The sequence below is a fragment of the Mobula birostris genome, chromosome 8, assembly GCF_030028105.1.
Source record: "Mobula birostris isolate sMobBir1 chromosome 8, sMobBir1.hap1, whole genome shotgun sequence".
In the NCBI taxonomy this organism is placed as follows: Eukaryota; Metazoa; Chordata; class Chondrichthyes; order Myliobatiformes; family Myliobatidae; genus Mobula; species Mobula birostris.
Genome location: NC_092377.1, coordinates 235,750 through 256,190, shown reverse-complemented (window position 1 = coordinate 256,190; position 20,441 = coordinate 235,750). Strand labels below are relative to the sequence as shown.

The following is a 20,441-nucleotide window of genomic DNA, read 5'->3' as shown; positions in this document are numbered from 1 at the left end:
AATCTGTTTTCCTGTTCTTGCCACCAAAGTGGATAACCTCACATTTATCCACATTAAATTGCATCTGCCATGAAATTGCCCACTCACTTAACCTATCCAAGTCACCCTGCACCCTCTCAGCATCCTCCTCACAGCTAACACTGCTGCCCAGCTTCGTGTCATCCGCAAGCTTGGAGATGCTGCATTTAATTCCCTCGTCTAAGTCAATAATATATATTGTAAACAACTGGGGTCCCAGCACTGAGCCTTGCGGTACCCCACTAGTCACTGCCTGCCATTCTGAAAAGGTCCCGTTTATTCCCACTCTTTTCTTCCTGTCTGCCAACCAATTCTCTATCCACATCAATACCATACCTCCAATACCGTGTGCTTTAAGTTTGCACTAATCTCCTGTGTGATGTCATTTTTAAATTTAGAGAAGATTCGATGTTCAATCTTTGAATCTAATCAAGACTGTCAAACATTGTGGGGACCTTTTCTGAATTATTTTAAAAACCTTGATTTGCTGTTAAAGCACAGATGATGACTAACAATCTTTTTTCTTTTTTATCTGCTAATCAGTTTCCGTCTTGGTAGTGGGTTAGATGTTTTTTATATAATAAAATTATCATTTTTCAATGGTACGAACTAATTGACTTGTACGAATATAGGGTAAGGAGTCTTTCTATGCAATTTAGCTTAACATATTGACATATATATTTTTTTCCTGTACTCTGTATTCTTATATATATATACATAAATTAATTAAAAATATTGAAAGAGACAGATTACAACAGGAAATAGAAAAGGTGAGTCAAAAGGGCAATGTCATGATAGTCATGGGAGATTTTAACATGCTGGTCGATTGGGAAATTCAGGATGGTAATGGATCTCAAGAGAGTGAGTTTGTTGAATGCCTAGGAGATGGCTCTTTAGAGAAGTTTGTTGTTAAGCCTACTAGGGGATCAGCTATACTGGATTGGGTGGTATGAGAGGAGTTGGCCAAAGTAAATTGGAAGGAGCTGTTGGCAGGGATGTCAGCAGAGCAGCAATAGCGCAAGTTTCTGGGGAAAATGAGGAAGGTGCAGGACAGATGTATTCCAAAAATGAAGAAATACTCAAATGGCAAAACAGCACAACTGTGGCTGACAAGGGAAATGAAAGCTATTGTAAAAACAGAAGAGGGAGGACATTCAACAAAGCAAAAATTAGCAGGAAGATAGAGGATTTGGTAGCTTTTAAAAACCTACAGAGAGTAACTAAAAGAATCATTAGAAGGGAAAAGATGAATTATGAAAGCAAGCTAGTAAACAATATCAAAGTGGATAGTAAAAGTTTTTTCCAGTAGGTTAAGAATAAGAGAAATGAGAGTGTATAATCGGACTGCTCGAAAATGAGGCAGGAGATATAATAACAAGGGACAAGGAGATGGCAGATGAGTATTTTGCATCAGTCTTCACTGTGGAAGACACTAGCAGTGTGGCAGATGTTGCAGTGAAGAAAGAGAAGTGGGTGCAGTTACTATTACAAGGGAGAAGGTGCTCAAAAAGCTGTAAGTCCTAGGGGTACATAAGTCACCTGGACCACATGAACTGCACCCGAGGGTTCTGAAAGAGGTAGTGTGAGAGATTGTGGAGGCCTTAGCAATGATATTTCAAAAATCACTGGATTCCAGCATGGTGCCAGAGGACTGGAAAATTGCAAATGTCACTCCACTCTTTAAAATCTGAGTTGCATAGGGACTTGGGAGTCCTTGTGCAGAACACCGTAAAGGTTAACTTGCAGGTAGAGTCAGTGGTGAGGAAAGCAAATGCTCTAGATTATCAAGAGCAGGTGATGCTGAGGCTTTATAAGGCACTGATGAGGCCTCACCTTGAGTATTCTATATAGTTTTGGATTCCTCATCTCAGAAAAGATGTGCTGGCATTGGAGAGGGTCCAGGGGAGGGTCAGAGGATGAATCTGACAATGAAAGGGTTATCATGTGAGGGACATATGATAGCTCTGAGTCCCTACTCGCTGGAATTCAGTAGGATGAGGGGGATCTCACTGAAACCTTTCAAATGTTGAAAGGCCTAGACAGAGTAGATGTGGAAAGAATGTTTACCATGGTGAAGGAGTCTAGGACAAGAGGTCACGGTCTCAGGATAGAGGGGCGTTCATTTAAAATCAAGATGTGAAGAAATTTCAAGTGACGAATTTGTACAATTTCTTACCACAGGCAGCTGCGAAGGCCAAGTCGTTGGCTGTATTTAAGGCGAGATGGATAAGTTCTTGATTAGACATGGCATCAAAGTTATGTGGAGAAGGCCGGTAAATTGGGGTTGAGGAGGGGAAAAGAGGATCAGCCATGATTGAATGGTGGAGCAGATTCGATGGACCAAATGGCCTAATTCTGCTGCTATGTCTAATATCAGAAAAGTTGAGGGTAATGAGTTGTGTAGGAGAGAATGGTTAGATTGATGGTGGAGTAATCAAGGCCAAGGAACCTATATTGTTCAATGCTGTATTTTATGCAAAGCCTGAACATTCCCTCCAAAATAAGCTCTCCACCGCTACAAACAGACGAAGGCCATTCTAGTCATAGTCACGAAACACTACAGCACAGAAGCAGGCAATTCAACCCATCTAATCTATGCCAAACTATCATTCTGCTTGGTACCATAGCCCTCCATACCCCTCCCATCAATGAACCTATCCAAACTTCTCTTAAACATTGAAATCGAACCTGCATCCACTTCCGCTGGTAGCTCATTGCACCACCACCACCTGCCTTGTTCCCCTTGAACTATAAGGCCATAAAATATAGGAGTAGAATTGGGCCACTTGGCCCATCAAGTCTGCTCCATCCTAATCTTGAGGCTATGTCCCCTAGTTCTAGTCTCAGCTACCAGTGGAACCAACTTTCCTGCCTCGATCTTATCTATCCCTTTCATAATTTTATATGTTACTATAAAATATCCTCTCATTCTCACACTTGTCTGCATTAAATTCCATTTGCCAGTATTCAGCACATTTCACAAGCTAGTCCAGATCCTGCTGTAAGCTTTGATAATCTTCCTACATCCCCAATTTTGCTGTCATCTGCAAATTTGCTGATCTGGTTTGCTACATTATCATCCAGATCATTGACAGATGACAAGCAACCACAGTCAGCACTGATCCCTACAGCACACAACTGATCTCAGGCCTCCAGTCAGAAGCAACCATCTAGGACCACTATTCGGCTTCTCCCACAAAGCCAATGTCAAATCCAATTAACCACCTCATCTTAAATGTCAAACGACTGATAATTCTTGACCAACCTCCAAGACATCACCACTAATGCTAGTATATACCTCAGTATCCACCAATGGCAATATTTACAATACCAATTACATTATTTACCCCAGTACCCACGAATGACAGTATTTACCCCAGTTCCCACCAATCAGAATATTTACCCCACTACCTACTGATGACAATATTTACCCCAGTACCCACCAATGACAATATTTAACCCAGTACCCCCAATGACAATATTTAACCCACTGATAACAGTATTTACCCCAGTATTCACCGACAACAGTATATGCCCCAGTACCCAATGACAATATTTACCCCAGTATCCACCGATGACAGTATATACCCCAGTACCCACCAATCACAATAGTTACCCCAGAATCCACCAATGACAACATTTAACCCGATGACAGTACTTACCCCAGTATCCACCAACAACAGTATATACCCCAGTACCCATCAATGACAATTTTTAACCCACCAATGACAGTATTTACCCCAGTAACCCAGCAATGGCAGTATTTACCCCACCAATGACATCATTTACCTGATCAATGACTGCATTTACCCCATCAATGCCAGTTTTTACTTTTTATGCAAAGGGATATAAAGTGCAAAGTAGAAATACAAACCTGCATGCTTGATATCGGTACATCTTGTCTGTAATCTGAGGCATGTTTTCATTCCAGCATAGTTCTGTCACTAACTGGTCATTTTTCCAAACGCAACACTTAAAGTCTCGTCCCACAGTCACTATCTGTCCAGAGAAATATCATTACCATCATTAATATTCACATAATAGTTATCTGATGCTGTCAGGTAAATGAATTGCACAATTCGGACCAAATGATGATGAAGAAATGGTGATTATTTTTACCCATCGGGTCACGAAAGTGGAGTCTGGTATCTCCTGTGGACACCTTCCCTTCCGGTTTAAGATGGTGCTACTGAACACAAGCGACAGCTCACTGGTAGTTCAAAAGGCAAGAAATCCAACTGAAAGCATTACTAATAACACCTTATTTGAAGTGAATTGTGGGAAACTATCACTGCAATGAAGAGGCGAGCGAAGGAGAAACCAGTTCAAGGGGTGAGTTGTGCAGAATCGATGCAGACAGAGTGAGCCATTCAGAGAGGAGAAGCTGAGGCTGGGGAGTCCTGATGTCCGTACAACTTGAACACATGTGAAGTTAGATCGTTCTGTTTGCCAAAACGATTTCAAGAATTTCAGAGCAGCTCTAGTCTGGGTGCTGAAACCGGGGCCCAGAGCAAGTCGCTGGGAGGTGTGGTCTAGCCCCAGAGCTTTGTACTGCAACAGTGCCCAGGTCCTAATAGATAGAAACATAGAAAACCTATAGCACAACACAGGCCCTTCGGCCCACAAAGCTGTGCCAAACAAGTCCTTACCTGAGAAATTACCTAGGGTTACCCATAGCCCTCTATTTTTCTAAACTCCATGTACCTATCCAGGAGTCTCTGGAAAGACCCTATCGTATCCACCTCTGCCACCATCGCCAGCAGCCCATTCCATGCATTCACCACTGACTGCATAAAAAATTACCCCTGATATCTCCTCCGTACCTACTTCTAAGCACCTTAAAACTGTGCCTTCTCATGATAGCCATTTCAGCCCTGGGAAAAAGCCTCTGACTATCCACATGATCAATGCCTCTCATCATCTTATACAACTCTATCAGGTTACCCCTCATCCTCTGTCGCACCAAGGAAAAAAAGCCGAGTTCACTCAACCTGTTTTCATAAGGCATGCTCCCCAATCCAGGCAACATCCTTGTAAATCTCCTCTGCACCCTTTCTATGGCTTCCACATCCTTCCTATAGTGAGGTGACCAGAACTGAGCACAGTACTCCAAGTGGGGTCTCGGCTCTTAAACTCAATCCCATGACTGATGAAGGCCAATGCGCCGTATGCTTTCTTAACCACAGTTCTTAAATTCTTAACAACTTTCTTAACCGACTGTACCTCTTCCTATAGATGCTGCCTGGCCTGCTGCGTTCACCAGCTTTTTTTGTGTGTTGCTTGAAATTCCAGCATCTGCAGGTTTCCTCGTGTTTGCGTTTTCACTTCACACTTATCTGGGTTGAACTCCATCTGCCACTTCTCAGCCCATTTTTGCATCCTATCCTGTAACCTCTGACAGCCCTCCATACTATCCACAACACCTCCAACCTTTGTGTCATCAGCAAGTTTACTAACCCATCCCTCCACTTCTTCATCCAGGTCACTTATAAAAATCACAAAGAATAGGTATCCTAGAACAGATCCCTGAGGCACACCACTGGTGACCGACCTCCATGCAGAATATGACCTGTCTACAACCACTCTTTGCCTTCTGTGGGCAAGCCAGTTCTGGATCCACAAAGCAATATCCCCTTGGATCTCATGCCTCCTTACTTTCTCAATAAGCCTGGCATGGGGTACCTGATCAAATTTGCTGAAAGCCATATACACTACATCTACTGCTCTTCCTTCATCAATGTGTTTAGTCACATCCTCAAAAAATTCAATCAGGCTCGTAAGGCATGACCTGTCTTTTAAAAAGCCATGCTGACTATTTCTAATCATATTATGCCTCTTCAAATGTTCATAAATCCTGCCTCTCAGGATCTTCTCCATCAACTTACCAACCACTGAAGTAAGATTCACTGGTCTATAATTTCCTGGGGCTACCTCTACTCCCTTTCTTGAATAAGGGAACAACATCTGCAACCCTCCAATCCTCCGGAACCTCCTCCGTCCCCATTGATGATGCAAGGATCATCGCCAGAGGCTCAGCAATCTCCTCCCTTGCCTCCCACAGTAGCCTGGGGTACACCTCACAAAATGCTGGAGGAATTCAGCGGTTAGACACCATCTATGGAAATGAAACATAGAAACATAGAAAACCTACTGAATATAGCATTTTTTGTGTGTTACAGCAGAAAATTGATCAGTTACAGATATGGGCAGAGAAATGGCAGAATTCTATCAAGTGTGCAGATCCAATATAAAGGGAGTACAGTTAACAGTATAACGAGCAGAGGTACTTTGAGGTCCACGTACCTAGCTCCCTGAAAGTGGCCTAATAGGGGGTAATGAAGGCATATGGCATGCTTACTTTTAATAATTGAGGCTAGTCTGAGTTGAAGAATCAGGAAATTATGTTGCAGCTTTATAAAACTCTGGTTAGACTACACTTGGAGTACTGTGTTCAGTTCTGGTCTCCTCATTACAGTATGTTGTGGGGGCTGGCACAGCACTGGCAGGGCCACTAACTCGGGTATTAGTGGGGAAGCACTTTGGAAACAGTGACCACAATTCCACTAGTTTTAAATAAGTAAAACACAAGACAGGATTGTTCAAATAAGATCTTAAATTGGGATGGCACAATCTTGGAAATATTAGAAGGGTACTTGCAAAGGTTGTTTGGGCGAGCCTGTTTGCAAAGAAACGGACATTTTATAAGTAGGAGGTTTTTAAAAGTGTGATAATTGGGAATTATCAAGTGAGATTCCAGGATTGAATGACTTGTCATGTGAAGAGCTTGTGATGGGTTTGGGCCTGTATTCGCTGGAATTCAAAAGAATAAAGGGTGACCTCATTGAATCCTATTGAAGGTGAAAGGCCTCGATAGAGTGGATGTGGAAAGGAGGCTTTATATGGTGGGAGAGTCTAAGACCAGAGGACACAACCTCAGAATAGAGGGGCTTCATTTTAGAACGGGACTGAGGAGGTATTTCTTTAGCCAGAGATTGGTGAATATGTGGAATTATTTGCCACAGGCAGCTGTGGAGACCAAGTCTTTGTGTATATTTAAGGTGGAGGCTGATCAATTCTTGATTGGTGAGGGCATGAAGGGATACGGGAAGAAAGCAGGAAATTGGGGCCCAAGAGGAAAATGCGACCAGCTGTGATGAAATGTCGGAGCAGACCCGATGGGCCAAATGGCCTAATTTGGTCCTATATCTTATTGTCTGAAGGGAAATCAGGAAGGCATAGAAGTGGGCCTGAGATACATCTAGCAGTCAGGGTTAAAGAAAATCCCAAGAGATTCTATAAAGATCTTCAGAATGAAAGAGAGAGAGAAGTTCTCCTTAAATATCAGCATGGCTGTTGGTGTGTGGGGCCACAGTGAGGTTTGAATGAATATTTCATATCAGTCTTTATTGTAGGGAAGATGACATAAGCTAAGGAATGGATGCAAATGAGTTATGATGACTTGGACCACATACAAATGACCAATGAAGAGGAATTAGTGGTCTTAAGCAACATTAAGGAAGATAAATCCCCGGGTCTTGACCAAGTATATCCGAAGACCTTGTGGGAAACTAGGGAAGAAATTAAATGGTCTTGCCTGAGACATTTTAATTATCGGTGAAACGCTGGAAAATTGGAGACTGGCTAGTGTTGTAGTGTTATCGAGAAGAACAGCAAAGACACGTCAGGGAATTACAGGCTATTGAGTCTGACATCAGTGGTGGGCAAGTTACTGGAGACAATTCTGAAGGTTAGAACCTGCTAGCATTTAGGTTCAAGTTCAAAGTAAAAGTTATTATCAGAGTATATATATGTTACCACATACAACCCTGAGATTGTTTTTCCTGTGGGGATTTTCAGCAAATCTATAGAATAGTAACTTTAACAGGATCAATGAAAGATCAACCAGAGTGCAGAAGACAACAAAATGTGCAATATAAGTACATAGCAATGAATAAAGAGATAAAGAGTCCTTAGTTATCTCCTTTAGGTCAACAGCCTGATGGTTGAGGGGTAGAAACTGTTCTTAAACCTGGTGCTGTGCATCCTGAGGCTCCTGTACATTCTACCTGATGGCAGCAGCAAGAGAAGAGCATTCTTCTTCTATATTATTGAAACACCTTGGCTTCTTGCATAACTCTAGGGAAGAAACTCTCAAGTCCCCCCAGACTTGGGAGATTGAGATGGCTCATCCCACCTCAAACCCCAGTTTGTGTGAATACTGTGTAATTTGCTACCCTGTTACAAATTAGTGACACGAAATAACAGACAGCACACTGCATACGATTAAAGGAAATATATTAATGAATCTAACTTAACTAAAGGGTTAGTAAAGAAAATCAAAAAGAACAGGGCCCAACAGTCAAATGTGCACAAGTTGGAGCTCATCTTGAACTTCACTGTCACGCACACGCTGGGCCCTTGGTCAGCGTGAAAGCACACACCACTTTCTGAGTGTCACCCGCAATCCGTCTCAGACAAACCAGTCTCCCACCAGGTCGTGTCCTACGACTGGTTCTCCCCAGTGTCTCCTCTTTTCATCTCTCGACAAACACAAGCCCAAGACTAACCTATTGTCCCTCACCAAGAAAAACCTCCCGCTAATTGGATGGCACACATTGCACATCATCCCTCATCTTCAACGATAACCCAAACAGGCTGAAAGCAGAGCAAATCACTCCCACAGAGCTGCCAGATCAAACGCCTACACCATAACAGTACAGATGTGAACCAGCGCATTACACTATGCATTGCATGGAACAGCTGCTGCTAAGTTAATAAATTTCACGACACATGCTGGTGATAATAAACCTGATTCTGATTCTGCCTGGGTGGTGGGGATCTCTGATAATGGATGCTGCTTTCCTATGACAGAGTTTCATGTAGGTGTGCTCAATGGTTGGGAGGGCTTTTCCCATAATGTACTGGGCTGAATCCACTACCTTTTGTAGAATTTTCCATTGAAATGTAGCGTGACAGTCAAGACCATAGACCATTCAGAGGAGCAGAATTAGGCCATTCAGCCCACTCAGTCTGCAATGCCATTCCATCATGGTTGATCCCCAATCCCACTCATACATCTGGCTTCTAGTCATATCCTTTGAGGTCCTGACCAATCAGGAATCTATCAACTTGATTGTTGATTAGAGTGCTGTACAGACGCAGCAGAATCATTCCCGTGCAGGTCCAGCGAACAGTTTTAAAAACCCAGTTTTCATAAAAGAGGGGTACCGAATAGCAGAGTGATTACTGTTAGAGCGGTCCGGGTCAGAATGGTAAGGCTTTGGCCTAACAGGGCTTCAGCGAGAACATGCAGAGGTTATCCCTTATTTCTTATTTAACTATTCAGAAAATATGGAATATATCTGCAGGGCCAGTGTTCTGTTCTGGGTCAAATGTGGGATTTCTGGGGGATCACCAGCCTCCCCAATGGCCACATCTGCACCAGATGCATCGAGATGCAGCTCCTTGAGACGGTGTTAAGGAACTGGAGCTGCAGCTCGATGACCTTTAGTTTGTTAGGGAAAGTGAAGAGGTGATAGACAGGAGCTACAGGGAGGTAGTCACCCCAAGGCTACAGGAGACAGATAAATGGGTGACTGTCAGGAGAGGAAATGAGGAATGTCAGATAGTGGAGAGCACCCCTGCGGCCGTCGGCTCAACAATAACAAAACACAGGTGTAAGGAGTGTTGTCATTCATCAACCATTGGAGTGAGTTCAAGAGCCATGAGGTAATGTTACGGCTATACAAGACCCTGGTCTTAAAATGGAGCACTTAAGTACGTACTGTTGAGGGGTGTAACCTACCTGGGGGAAGGGACAGTGGTCGTGTCTCTGGCACTGAGTCTGGCCCGATGGCTCAGAAGGGGAGGGAACTGAAGAGGAGGGCAGCATTAATAGGGACTCTATAACTAGAGGGACACATAGGTGATTCTGTGAACGTGGAAAAGAAACACGGATGGTAGTTTGCCTCCCAGGTGCCAGGGTCCGCAATAATTCTGTGCGTGTCCACAATATCCTGAAAAGGGAGGGTGAGCAGCCAGAAGTTATGGTACATATTGGTATCAACAACTTAGATAGAAAAAGGGAGGAGGGCCTGAGAGAAGAACACAGGGAGCCAGGAAGGAAGCTGAGAAGCACGACCTCAAGGGTAGTAATCTCAGGACTGCTGCCTGTGCCATGCAACAGTGAGGATAGGAATAGAATGAGGTAGCAGATAAGTACGTGGCTGAAGAATTGGAGCACAGGGCAGGGATTCAAATTTCTGGAAAATTGGGACCTGTACAAAAGGGAAGAGTTGCACTTGAATTTGAAGGGGCCTGAAATTCTTGCGAGCAGGTTTACAAGAGCTGTTAGGAGTGGTTCAAACTAATATGGAAGAGGGATGGGTATCAGGGCCCCAAACAGTCCTTCCAGGTGAGGCAACACTTCACTTGTGAGTCTGTTGGGGTCATCTATTGAATCCGTGCTCCCGGTGCGGCCTCCTCTACATCGGTGAAACCCGACGCAGATTGGGGGACCGCTTCGTTGAGCACCTCCGCTCCATCCGCCACAACAAACAGGATCTCCCGGTAACCACCCACTTCAACTCTGCTTCCCACTCCCATTCAGATATGTCCATACATGGCCTCCTCTACTGCCATGATGAGGCTAAACTCAGGTTGGAGGAGCAACACCTCATATACCGTCTGGATAGTCTGCAGCCCCTTGGTATGAACATTGAATTCTCCAACTTCCAGTAATTCCCTGCCCCTCCCTTCCTCTATTCCTGTGTCACTCTGCCCCCTCCCCCAGCTGCCTATCACTTCCCTCATGGTTCCGCCTCCTTCTACTACCCATTGTTCTTTCCTCTATTCTTTCTTCACCTTTCCTGCCTATCACCTCCCTGCTTCCCCTCCCCCACCCCTTTATCTTTCCCCTTACTGGCTTTTCACCTGGAACCTACCAGCCTTCTCCTTCCCACCCTCCTCCACCTTCTTTATAGGGCATCTGCCCCTTCCCTCTACAGTCCTGACAAAGGGTTCCAGCCCGAAACGTCGACCGATCTTTTCCACTGATGCTGCCCGACCTGCTGAGTTCCTCCAGCGTGTTGTGAGTGATGGGAACCAGAAAGATAGAGCTGAGGATGAGCCAGCAGGTTTACAAGTTGATGATGGGTGTAACATGAATGCAAGGAAGGACAAGACCATATGACATGGAGTAGAACCCTTGGACTGGATTTAAAGTAATTTGGCAGGGGGTGGGAACCGGAGTGAAGGGACTCAGAATAGGACGGATGGTAAAAAAGCAAAGATAGTGTGCAGTCATCTGTCAGGAAGGGCAGGCAGATGATAGGACAAAATTGCAGCCAGCAGGGTGAGTGTCAGTGCATTAGGGATGCAGAATCAAAAACGGTAGCAAATACAGTACTCAAAGTGTTATATCTCAATGCACAGAGTATAAGAAATAAGGTGGATGATGTTGCTCCAATATTACAGATTGTCAGGTATGATGTTGTGGCCATCACTGAATCATGGCTGAAGGATGGTTGTAGTTGGGAGCTGAATGTCCAAGGTTACATGTTGTATCAGAGAGATAGGAAGGTAGGCAGAGGGGATGGTATGGTTCTACTGGTAAAGAATGGCATCAAATCAGTAGAAAGATGTGACATAGGATCAGAAGACATTGAATCCTTGTGGGTTGAGTGAAGAAACTGCAAGGGTAAAAGGATGTTGATGGCAGTTACATACAGGCCTCCCAATAGTGGCTGGGATATGACCACAGATTACAACAGGAAATACAAAAAGTGGGTCAAAAGTGCAATGTTATGATAGTCATGGGAGATTTCAACATTGGGAAAATCAGGTTGGTAATGGATCTCAAGAGAGTGAGTCTGTTGAATGCCTAAGGTTTTACTGCTGTGTAACATGCTGCAAGGTTTCACTGATAATGTATTGGTTTCTCTGTAGCAACAATGTTTGGGTTATGACTAGAGATAACAGGGTTTGGAATGCTGTTGTTCTTTCTTATGAGTTTGGAAGAGATTTTCGTGGTCTTTTGCCGGGGAGAGATGAGGAGAGAAGAAGCGAATGGAAAGAGTTGGTAGACCACTGGACCAAGTGGACTTGGAGCAAGGGTCCGAAGGGCAGTGACGATCGGAAGAGGTTGATGGTGGATGACCGGCTTATCAGTGAGCTCCAACATTGCACAATAGACTGTTTCATAAGAATGGGCCCTTTTTTTTTACATTTTCTTTACTAACCATATTGTCAAAGTAAGAATTATAAAGCTTAATCGTTTAATCGCATATTGTGTACTGTTTGTTATTTCGGAGTACTGATTTGTAATAGGGGACAGATCGTGCAGCATCCACCCAAACGAGATTTCTTAAGTTTGGCCGGGCTGGCGGCTATCATCCCCTAGATTAAGCTGCTTCCCAAAGCGAGAGTTACATGTTGAACTGCACTGCTGTATGTCCTAACCCTTGGTCTCTTATTTCTAACTGACAAAGCAGCAAACCACATTAGACTCTTCCACTACCACACTTCAGTAAATTAACAAAATAGTGGAATCTATGGGAAATCAAACCTTATTGTCAGGGCTAATGTCCAAATCTTCAACCTCTCCTTCATGAGCTTGGAAGTCAAAACATTTCTTCATACTTGGGAACTGGAAGTAGAAATATACATGGTTCACATTGAAATCCCATTAACTAGTTTTTTTTAAAGTCCTATTCCTTGTTTAGACACTCCCTCAAAGCAAAACAGTCATTGAAGTCCACCCTGAGAGCTAGATGCATATCTGTGGGTATAATCTTCCACATGTGCAACATCTGCTCAGCTCACTGGCACCTTGGTGAATAGTCAGCTTTCAAATGAGGCCACAGATTGGTGACCAGCAACAGGGAACAAGGGATCCAGGAAATCAGTCAGAGAAACTCAGCTCACTGCTGCCTTGGTGAACAACCAGCTTTCAAATGAAGCCACAGAACGGTGACCAGCAGCAGGGAACCATTTTGATTTCACTTGAGTCAGGATACTAACTTGGTCTAATCCATACTTACCCCATTTGGCATCAATCCAGGGTAACCCAACGTTACTGAGATGTGGGGGCAAAGGGGAGAAATAGGTTGAGACAGGACTCTGGTACAAAGGGACACCTGTTTGGAGTTGATGTTCGGGCCCTTTGTGGTGCTGGAACTTTAAGACCTTGTTCCATGGAGGGAGGAGGAAGAGGCCACTGCAGTGGACCTGATCCGAGTTGTAAGAATGCAGAATGGAGGAAGTGAAACAGCGATGCCCTGATTTGAATCTGCCAGGAGATTTGATGACAGTCAGTGCTGTGTGCGGTTTGTAATTTTGAGTGGCACTGGACTTACTCTAGTTGTTACAGTCAGAGACAGCAGGCAGAAGCTCTCAGTGTAGGGGCTAGACTCTGACACACGTTGCGCACAAGCTAGTTAGAACACTTGCACTTAATTTACTGACGCAGGCACCACAACCACAATATTTTTTTTAGGCATCCGTTAGTCTCATGAGACCATGGATTTGCACCTTGGAAGGTTTCCAGGGCGCAGGCCTGGGCAAGGTTGTATGAACGACCAGCAGTTGCCCATGCTGCAAGTCTCCCCTCTCCACGCCACCAATGTTGTCCAAGGGAAGGGCACTAGGGCCAATACAGCTTGGCACCGGTGCCGTTGCAGAGCAATGTGTGATTAAGTGCCTTGCTCAAGGACACAACACGCTGCCTCAGCTGAGGCTCGAACTAGCGACCTTCAGATCACTAGACCAACACCTTAACCACTTGGCCACGTGCCAACAACAACCACAAATTAACACACACAAAATCTTTGTACCTCCCATAGCCGAATACATCCATCCACACCACCGGTTACGAGAATGGAGTGCTCCTGGTTAAAACGAACACTTTTCTGAAGGGCGTCTGAACTGAAGTCAGTGTGGACAACGTGAAGTGGTTCCACCACAATCTCCGCGCTCTCATTCCGCATGTCCCCACTTGCATTACTTGTTTTAGTGGCTTGTCTTCGCTTCTTTGTTTCCATCTTCTTCACTGCCCAGAGAAAACCAAACAGGAACTGAGACTGGAGACAGACAGACTGACCACAGTAGAAGGGGTAGAGCAGGGTGGATGGGTTGAAGGGAAGGAGGGGTGGGTGGGGAGGGGGTCAACAAGGGTTGATCAGGGTGGAGGTTCCAGCTGAAATCAGACTCTCATTGTTACCTGTTTCCTCTTTTTTGCTGTTTTTTGGCTCAACAGGTTTCCGTTTCTCTTCATGGATTTGGAGGATGTGACAAGTGGAGTCTTGTCCAATTGCCAGAATATCTCCGGCCACGGCCATGTTCATGGGGGCTCGGGTCTCCGTGTCATGGGAATGGAGGAGCGTTGCTGACAAGTTGCCAGCCACACGCTCCAATCGCAGGAAATGCTGCAGGAACATCAAACAAGGGAGAAGTCAAATCAGTGAATGTACGAAGCAAATGGATTTGGATGGAAAACTGTAGAATCACGTCATTCAGCTTAGGAGGAAGCCCTTCAGTCCATGGTGTACATAGAACATAGCCTTGTCGTGTTTAGAGTGGGTCATCGGAATACAGAGTTCAATCCCAGTATCATCTTTGAGGAGCCTGTCAGTCCTTTCCATAGCGTGTGGGTTTCCTCTGGGTGCTCCGTTTCCCTTCCACAGTCCAAAGACGTACCGGTTAATAGGTCAATAGGTCATTGCAAACTGTCCAGTGGTTAGGCTAGGGTTAAATAGGGGGATGCTGTGTGGCGCCGCTCAAAGTGCCACAAGTGCCTAATTGTTGCTGTAGCTCAATAAAATAAATAAATAAAAGTACAGCTCATTACAGGCCCTCAGCCCACAACGTTGTGCCAACCTTTTAACCTACTTCAAGATCAATCTAACCCTTCCCACCTACACACCCTATTATCCTCAATGTTTCTTCCACTAATGTGCCTATCTATGAGTCTCTGAAATGTCCCTAATATATCTGCCTTGACCATCACCTCTGGCAGAGCATTCCAAGCACCCAACCCTCTGTGTTAGAAAAAAAATATCTCTGACATCCCCTCTACACTTTCCTCCAATCACTGTAAAAGGATGTCCTCTAGAATTGGCGAGTGTTACCCTGGGAAAAAGGAGTTTGCTGTCCACTCTTTCTACACTTCTCATAATCTTATACACCTCTATCATCACTTCTTATCCTCTTTGCTCCAGAAAGAAAAGCCCTAGCTCAGTTGGCATATCCTCCTAAGACATGCTCTTCAATCCAGACAGGCATCCTGGCATATTTCCTCTACACCCTCTCTAAAGCTCCCATACCCTTCCAATAATGAAGTGACCAGAACAGAATACAATACTGTGAGTGTGGCCTAACCAGGGTTTTTTAGAGTTATAGAGACATAGAATAGTTCAGCATAGAAACAGACCCTTCAGCCCATCTAGTACATGCCAAAACCATTTAAACTGCCTACTTCCATTGACCTACACTGGGACCATAGCCCTCCATACCCCTACCATCCACGTACCTATCCAAACATCACTTAAACATTGAAATCGAGCTCGCACTTGTGCTGGCAGCTCATTCCATGCTCTCACAACCCTCTGACCAAAGAAGCGTCCCCCTCATGTTCCTCTTAAACTTCTCATCCTTCACCCTTAACCCATGACGACTGGTTGTAGTCCCATCTAACCTCAGTAGAAAAAGCCTGCTTGGATTTACCCTGCCTATAGCACTCACAATTGTGTATACCTCTATCAAATCTCCTTTCAACCTTCTATGTTCCAAGGAATAAAGTCTTAACCTATTCAATCTTTCCTTATAACTCAGGTCCTCCAGACCCAGCAACATCCTTGTAAATCTTCTCTGCACTCTTAAGATTTTGTTTACATCTTTCCTATAGATAGGTGACTAAAACTGTCCACAATACTCAAAATTAGGCCTCACCAACATCTTATACAACTTCAATGTAACATCCCATCTCCTGTGCTCAATAGTTTGATTTATGAAGGCCAATGTGCCAAAAGTTTTCTTTATGATCCTATCTACCTGTGATGCCACTTTCAATGAATTATGGGCCTGTATTCCCAGATCCCCTTGTTCTACCATACTGCTTAGTGCCCTACCATTCACTGTGCAAGACCTACCCTGACAGGTCCTACCAAAGGGTAATACTTTGCAATTGTCTGCATTAAATTCCATCTGCCATTTTCTAGCTGATCCAAATCCCTCTGCAAGCCATGATAACCTTCTTTGCTGTCCCTTTGGCCCAGTATATCACGGGTAAAATCTTCCCAACCATTTAGCACATCTACATGAAATGTTGCCGTAGAAAAACAGCATCAATCATCAAAGATCCTCACCACCCAGGCCATGCTCTTTTCTCACTGCTATTATAAAGCAGAAGGTACAGGTGCTTCATGATTCGCACCACCAGGTTCAGCTTCTACCATCAGGCTCTTGACAAAAGGGGACAGCTACATTCATTTAGGGACTCTGTTATATTCCTATTTCATGCTCATTATTTATTGCTATTTATTTCCATCTGCATTTACACAGTTTGCTTACAGTTAACAGTTCCTAATGGTGACAGTTACTGTTCTATAGATTTGCTAAGTTTGGCCTGCAGAAAAAGAATCTCAGGGTTGCATGTGGTAACTCTATGTACCCTGATAATAAATGTAATTTTAAACTTTGTCCACTACACCCCCATTCTTGGCGTCATCTGCAAATTTGCTGATCCAGTTAACCACATTGTCATCTTTATCAACGATCTGGATGGTAAACCACAATGGACCCAGTACTGATCCCTGTGGCACTCCGCTAGTGGCAACCATCTACTCCCACTCTCTGGCTTCTCCCACAAAGCCAATGTCTAATCCAATTTCCAACCTCAGCTTGAATGCTGAGCAACTGAACCTTCTTGACTAACCTCGTCAAATCCTTACTAAAGTCCATGTAGACAACATCCACTGCCTTGCCTTCATCCATTTTCCTGGTATCTTCCTCAAAAAACTTCAAAAGACTGGTTAGTCAGAGATTGCTGAGCCTCTGGCTAGGATCTTTATGTCCTCGTTGTCAAAGGGAATGGTACCAGAGGACTGGAGGGAGGCGAATGTTGTCCCTTTGTTCAAAAAAGGTAGTAGGAATAGTCCGGGTAATTATACACCAGTGAGCCTTACATCTGTGGTGGGAAAGCTGTTCGAAAAGATTCTTAGAGATAGGATCTATAGGCATTTAGAGAATCATGGTCTGATCAGGGACTGTCAGCATGGCTTTGTGAAGGGCAGATCCTGTCTAACAAGCCTGATAGAGTTCTTTGAGGAGGTGACCAGGCATATAGATGAGGGTAGTACAGTGGATGTGATCTATATGGATTTTAGTAAGGCATTTGACAAGGTTCCACACGGTAGGCTTATTCAGAAAGTTAGAAGGCATGGAATCCAGGGAAGTTTGGCGAGGTGGATTCAGAATTGGCTTACCTGCAGAAGGCAGAGGGTGGTGGTGGAGGGAGTACATTCAGATTGGAGGATTGTGACTAGTGGTGCCCCACAAGGATCTGTTCTGGGACCTCTACTTTTCGTGATTTTAATTAACGACCTGGATGTGGGGGTAGAAGGGTGGGTTAGCAAGTTTGCAGACAACACAAAGGTTGGTGGTGTTGTAGAGAGTGTAGAGGATTGTCAAAGATTGCAGAGAGACATTGATAGGATGCAGAAGTGGGCTGAGAAGTGGCAGATGGAGTTCAACCCAGAGAAGGTGAGGTGGTACACTTTGGAAGAACAAACTCCAAAGCAGGGTACAAAGTAAAAGGCAGGATACTTAGTAGTGTGGAGGAGCAGAGGGATCTCGGGGTACATGTCTACAGATCCCTGAAAGTTGCCTCACAGATGGATAGGGTAGTTAAGAAAGCTTATGGGGTGTTAGCTTTCACAAGTCGAGGGATAGAATTTAAGAGTCGCAATGTAATGATGCAGCTCTATAAAACTCTGGTTAGGCCACACTTGGAGTACTGTGTCCAGTTCTGGTCATCTCACTATAGGAAGGATGTGGAAGCATTGGAAAGGATACAGAGGAGATTTACCAGGATGCTGCCTGGTTTAGAAAGTATGCATTATGATCAGAGATTAAGGGAGCTAGGGCTTTACTCTTTGGAGAGAAGGAGGATGAGAGGAGACATGATAGAGGTGTACAAGATAATAAGAGGAATAGATAGAGTGGATAGACAGCGCCTCTTCCCCAGGGCACCACTGCTCAATACAAGAGGACATGGCTTTAAGGTAAGGGGTGGGAAGTTCAAGGGGGATATTAGAGGAAGGTCTTTTTTACTCAGAGAGTGGTTGGTGCGTGGAACGCACTGCCTGAGTCAGTGGTGGAGGCAGACACACTAGTGAAGTTTAAGAGAATACTAGACAGGTATATGGAGGAATTTAAGGTGGGGGGCTTATATGGGAGGCAGGGTTTGAGGGTTGACACAACATTGTGGGCCGAAGGGCCTGTACTGTGCTGTACTATTCTATGTCTATGTCTATTTTAGACATGACCTACCACACACAAAGCCATGCTGACTATCCTTAATCAGTCCAAGTCTATCCAAATACTCATATATTTGGTCCCTTAGAATATTTTCTAATAACTTTCCCACTACTGATGTCAGACTCACTGGCCTTTAATTTTTTTAACAGTGGAAGAACATTGGCTATCCTCCAACCCTCTGGTACTTCTCCTATTGCCAAGGATGATTCAAATGTCTCTGCCAGGGCCCCAGTAATTTCTGCACTTGCCTCCCATAGAGGCAGAGAGAACACCTTGTCAGCCCTTGGGGATATATTCACCCTGATTTGCCTCAGGATATCAAATACCTTCTCCTCTGTAATCTGTACAGGTTCCATGAAAGTTGATGCCACTTACCTCACTTTGATAGACTCCGTGTCCATCTTCTCAGTAAATACAGATGCAAAAAAATGCATTTAAAACCTCTTTTGTCTCCAAACATGGATTATCATTCTGATCTTCCAGAGTTGCAACATTATCTTGCAGCTCTTAAACTCAACTACCCAACTAATGAAGGCCAACAAGTCATACGTCTTCTTAACAATCCTATAACCTGCACAGAAACTTTGAAGAATCTATGGATCTGGACCCCAAGATCCCTCTGTTCCTCCACACTGCTAAGAGTCCTGTAATTGTCCCTATACTCTGCCTTTGGTTTGATCTTCTAAAGTGTGACTCATTTTCCGGATTGAACTCCATCTGGCATTTCTCTATCCTACCTGGAGCCTATCAATGCCCTGTTATAATCTACAACAACCTTCTATGCGATCCACAACACCACCAACCATCTGCAAACCGAGACATCCAAGATATTTATCAGGAGTGCTGCATACGCAGGGCCCTTAGCACTGTCAATGATCCCTCCCATCGGTCCAACAATCTCTGACTCCATACCATCATGCAGGAAGTACCGTAGCATTAGGAGAAGGACTGTTAGAATGGAAAACAGCTTCTTCCCCCAGGCCATATACTACTGAACTCCTTGTCACCACCCAAATCTCATAACACCATAGGACACAGGAGCAGGATTAGACCATTTGGCCCATTGAGTCTGCTCCAACATTCAATCATGGCTGATTGTTTCTCCCCCTCCGCAAACCAATTCCTCAGCCTTCTCCCTGTGACCTTTGATGCTGTGTCCAATCAAGAACATATCAATCTCCGCCTTAAGTACACCCAATGACCTGGCCTCCACAACTGTCTGTGGTAATAAATTCTGCAAATTTGCCACCCTCTGGCTAAAGAAATTTCTCCGCATCTGTTTTAAACAAGACATCCCTCTACCCTGAGGCTGTGCCCTGTTATCCTAGACTCCAGTAGGCATTGGCGGCAGACCAACTGATTCGGGGGGGGGGGGGGAGAGGGAGAGGGAGAGGGAGAGGGAGAGGGAGAGGGAGAGGGAGAGGGAGAGGGAGAGGGAGAGGGAGAGGGAGAGGGAGAGGGAGAGGGAGAGGGAGAGGGAGAGGGAGAGGGAGAGGGAGAGGGAGAGATTGATTCACACACATCGGGGAGAAGAGTTTAAAAAAGGAGCATATTAGTGGCGGACCAATCGATTTGCGATTCATTAGCAGGAGCAAATAAAAGTAAAGCAGGGTCAAAGCAAAGCGGCCATTGTGTGAGTGGACCAATGCAGGAGTGGGAACTTGAGGCTTTGGTGAGGAGACTCAGGCAAGTAGCAGGTAAGGTTTTTGTAGTGGTTGAATAAAAAGTCACTAAATCACAACTAATTAAATTAGGGGATGATTCAAGATCAGGTGATGTGCTGTAGCTGCATGATATGGGACCTGGTGGACCCCATTATGGTTTCTGGTGACCACATCTGCAGCAAGTGTTGGCTGCTCGAGGAACTCGGGCTCAAAGTTGATGACCTG

At 44.5% G+C, this 20,441-nt stretch overlaps 1 protein-coding gene across 2 annotated transcripts in view; it reads right to left on the bottom strand.

Annotated features, from left to right (window-relative positions):
* preb (prolactin regulatory element binding) overlaps nt 1-20,441 on the bottom strand; it is a 69,312-nt gene that overhangs the window by 29,685 nt on the left and 19,186 nt on the right. For both annotated transcript variants that reach the window (XM_072264671.1, XM_072264672.1), the window contains exons 2-5: nt 14,237-14,441; nt 13,851-14,065; nt 12,584-12,664; nt 3,893-4,017 (exon numbers count right to left, since the gene is read on the bottom strand). In XM_072264671.1, coding sequence (XP_072120772.1) covers nt 3,893-4,017; nt 12,584-12,664; nt 13,851-14,065; nt 14,237-14,441 — 626 coding nt within the window. The remainder of the gene's footprint in view (nt 1-3,892; nt 4,018-12,583; nt 12,665-13,850; nt 14,066-14,236; nt 14,442-20,441) is intronic.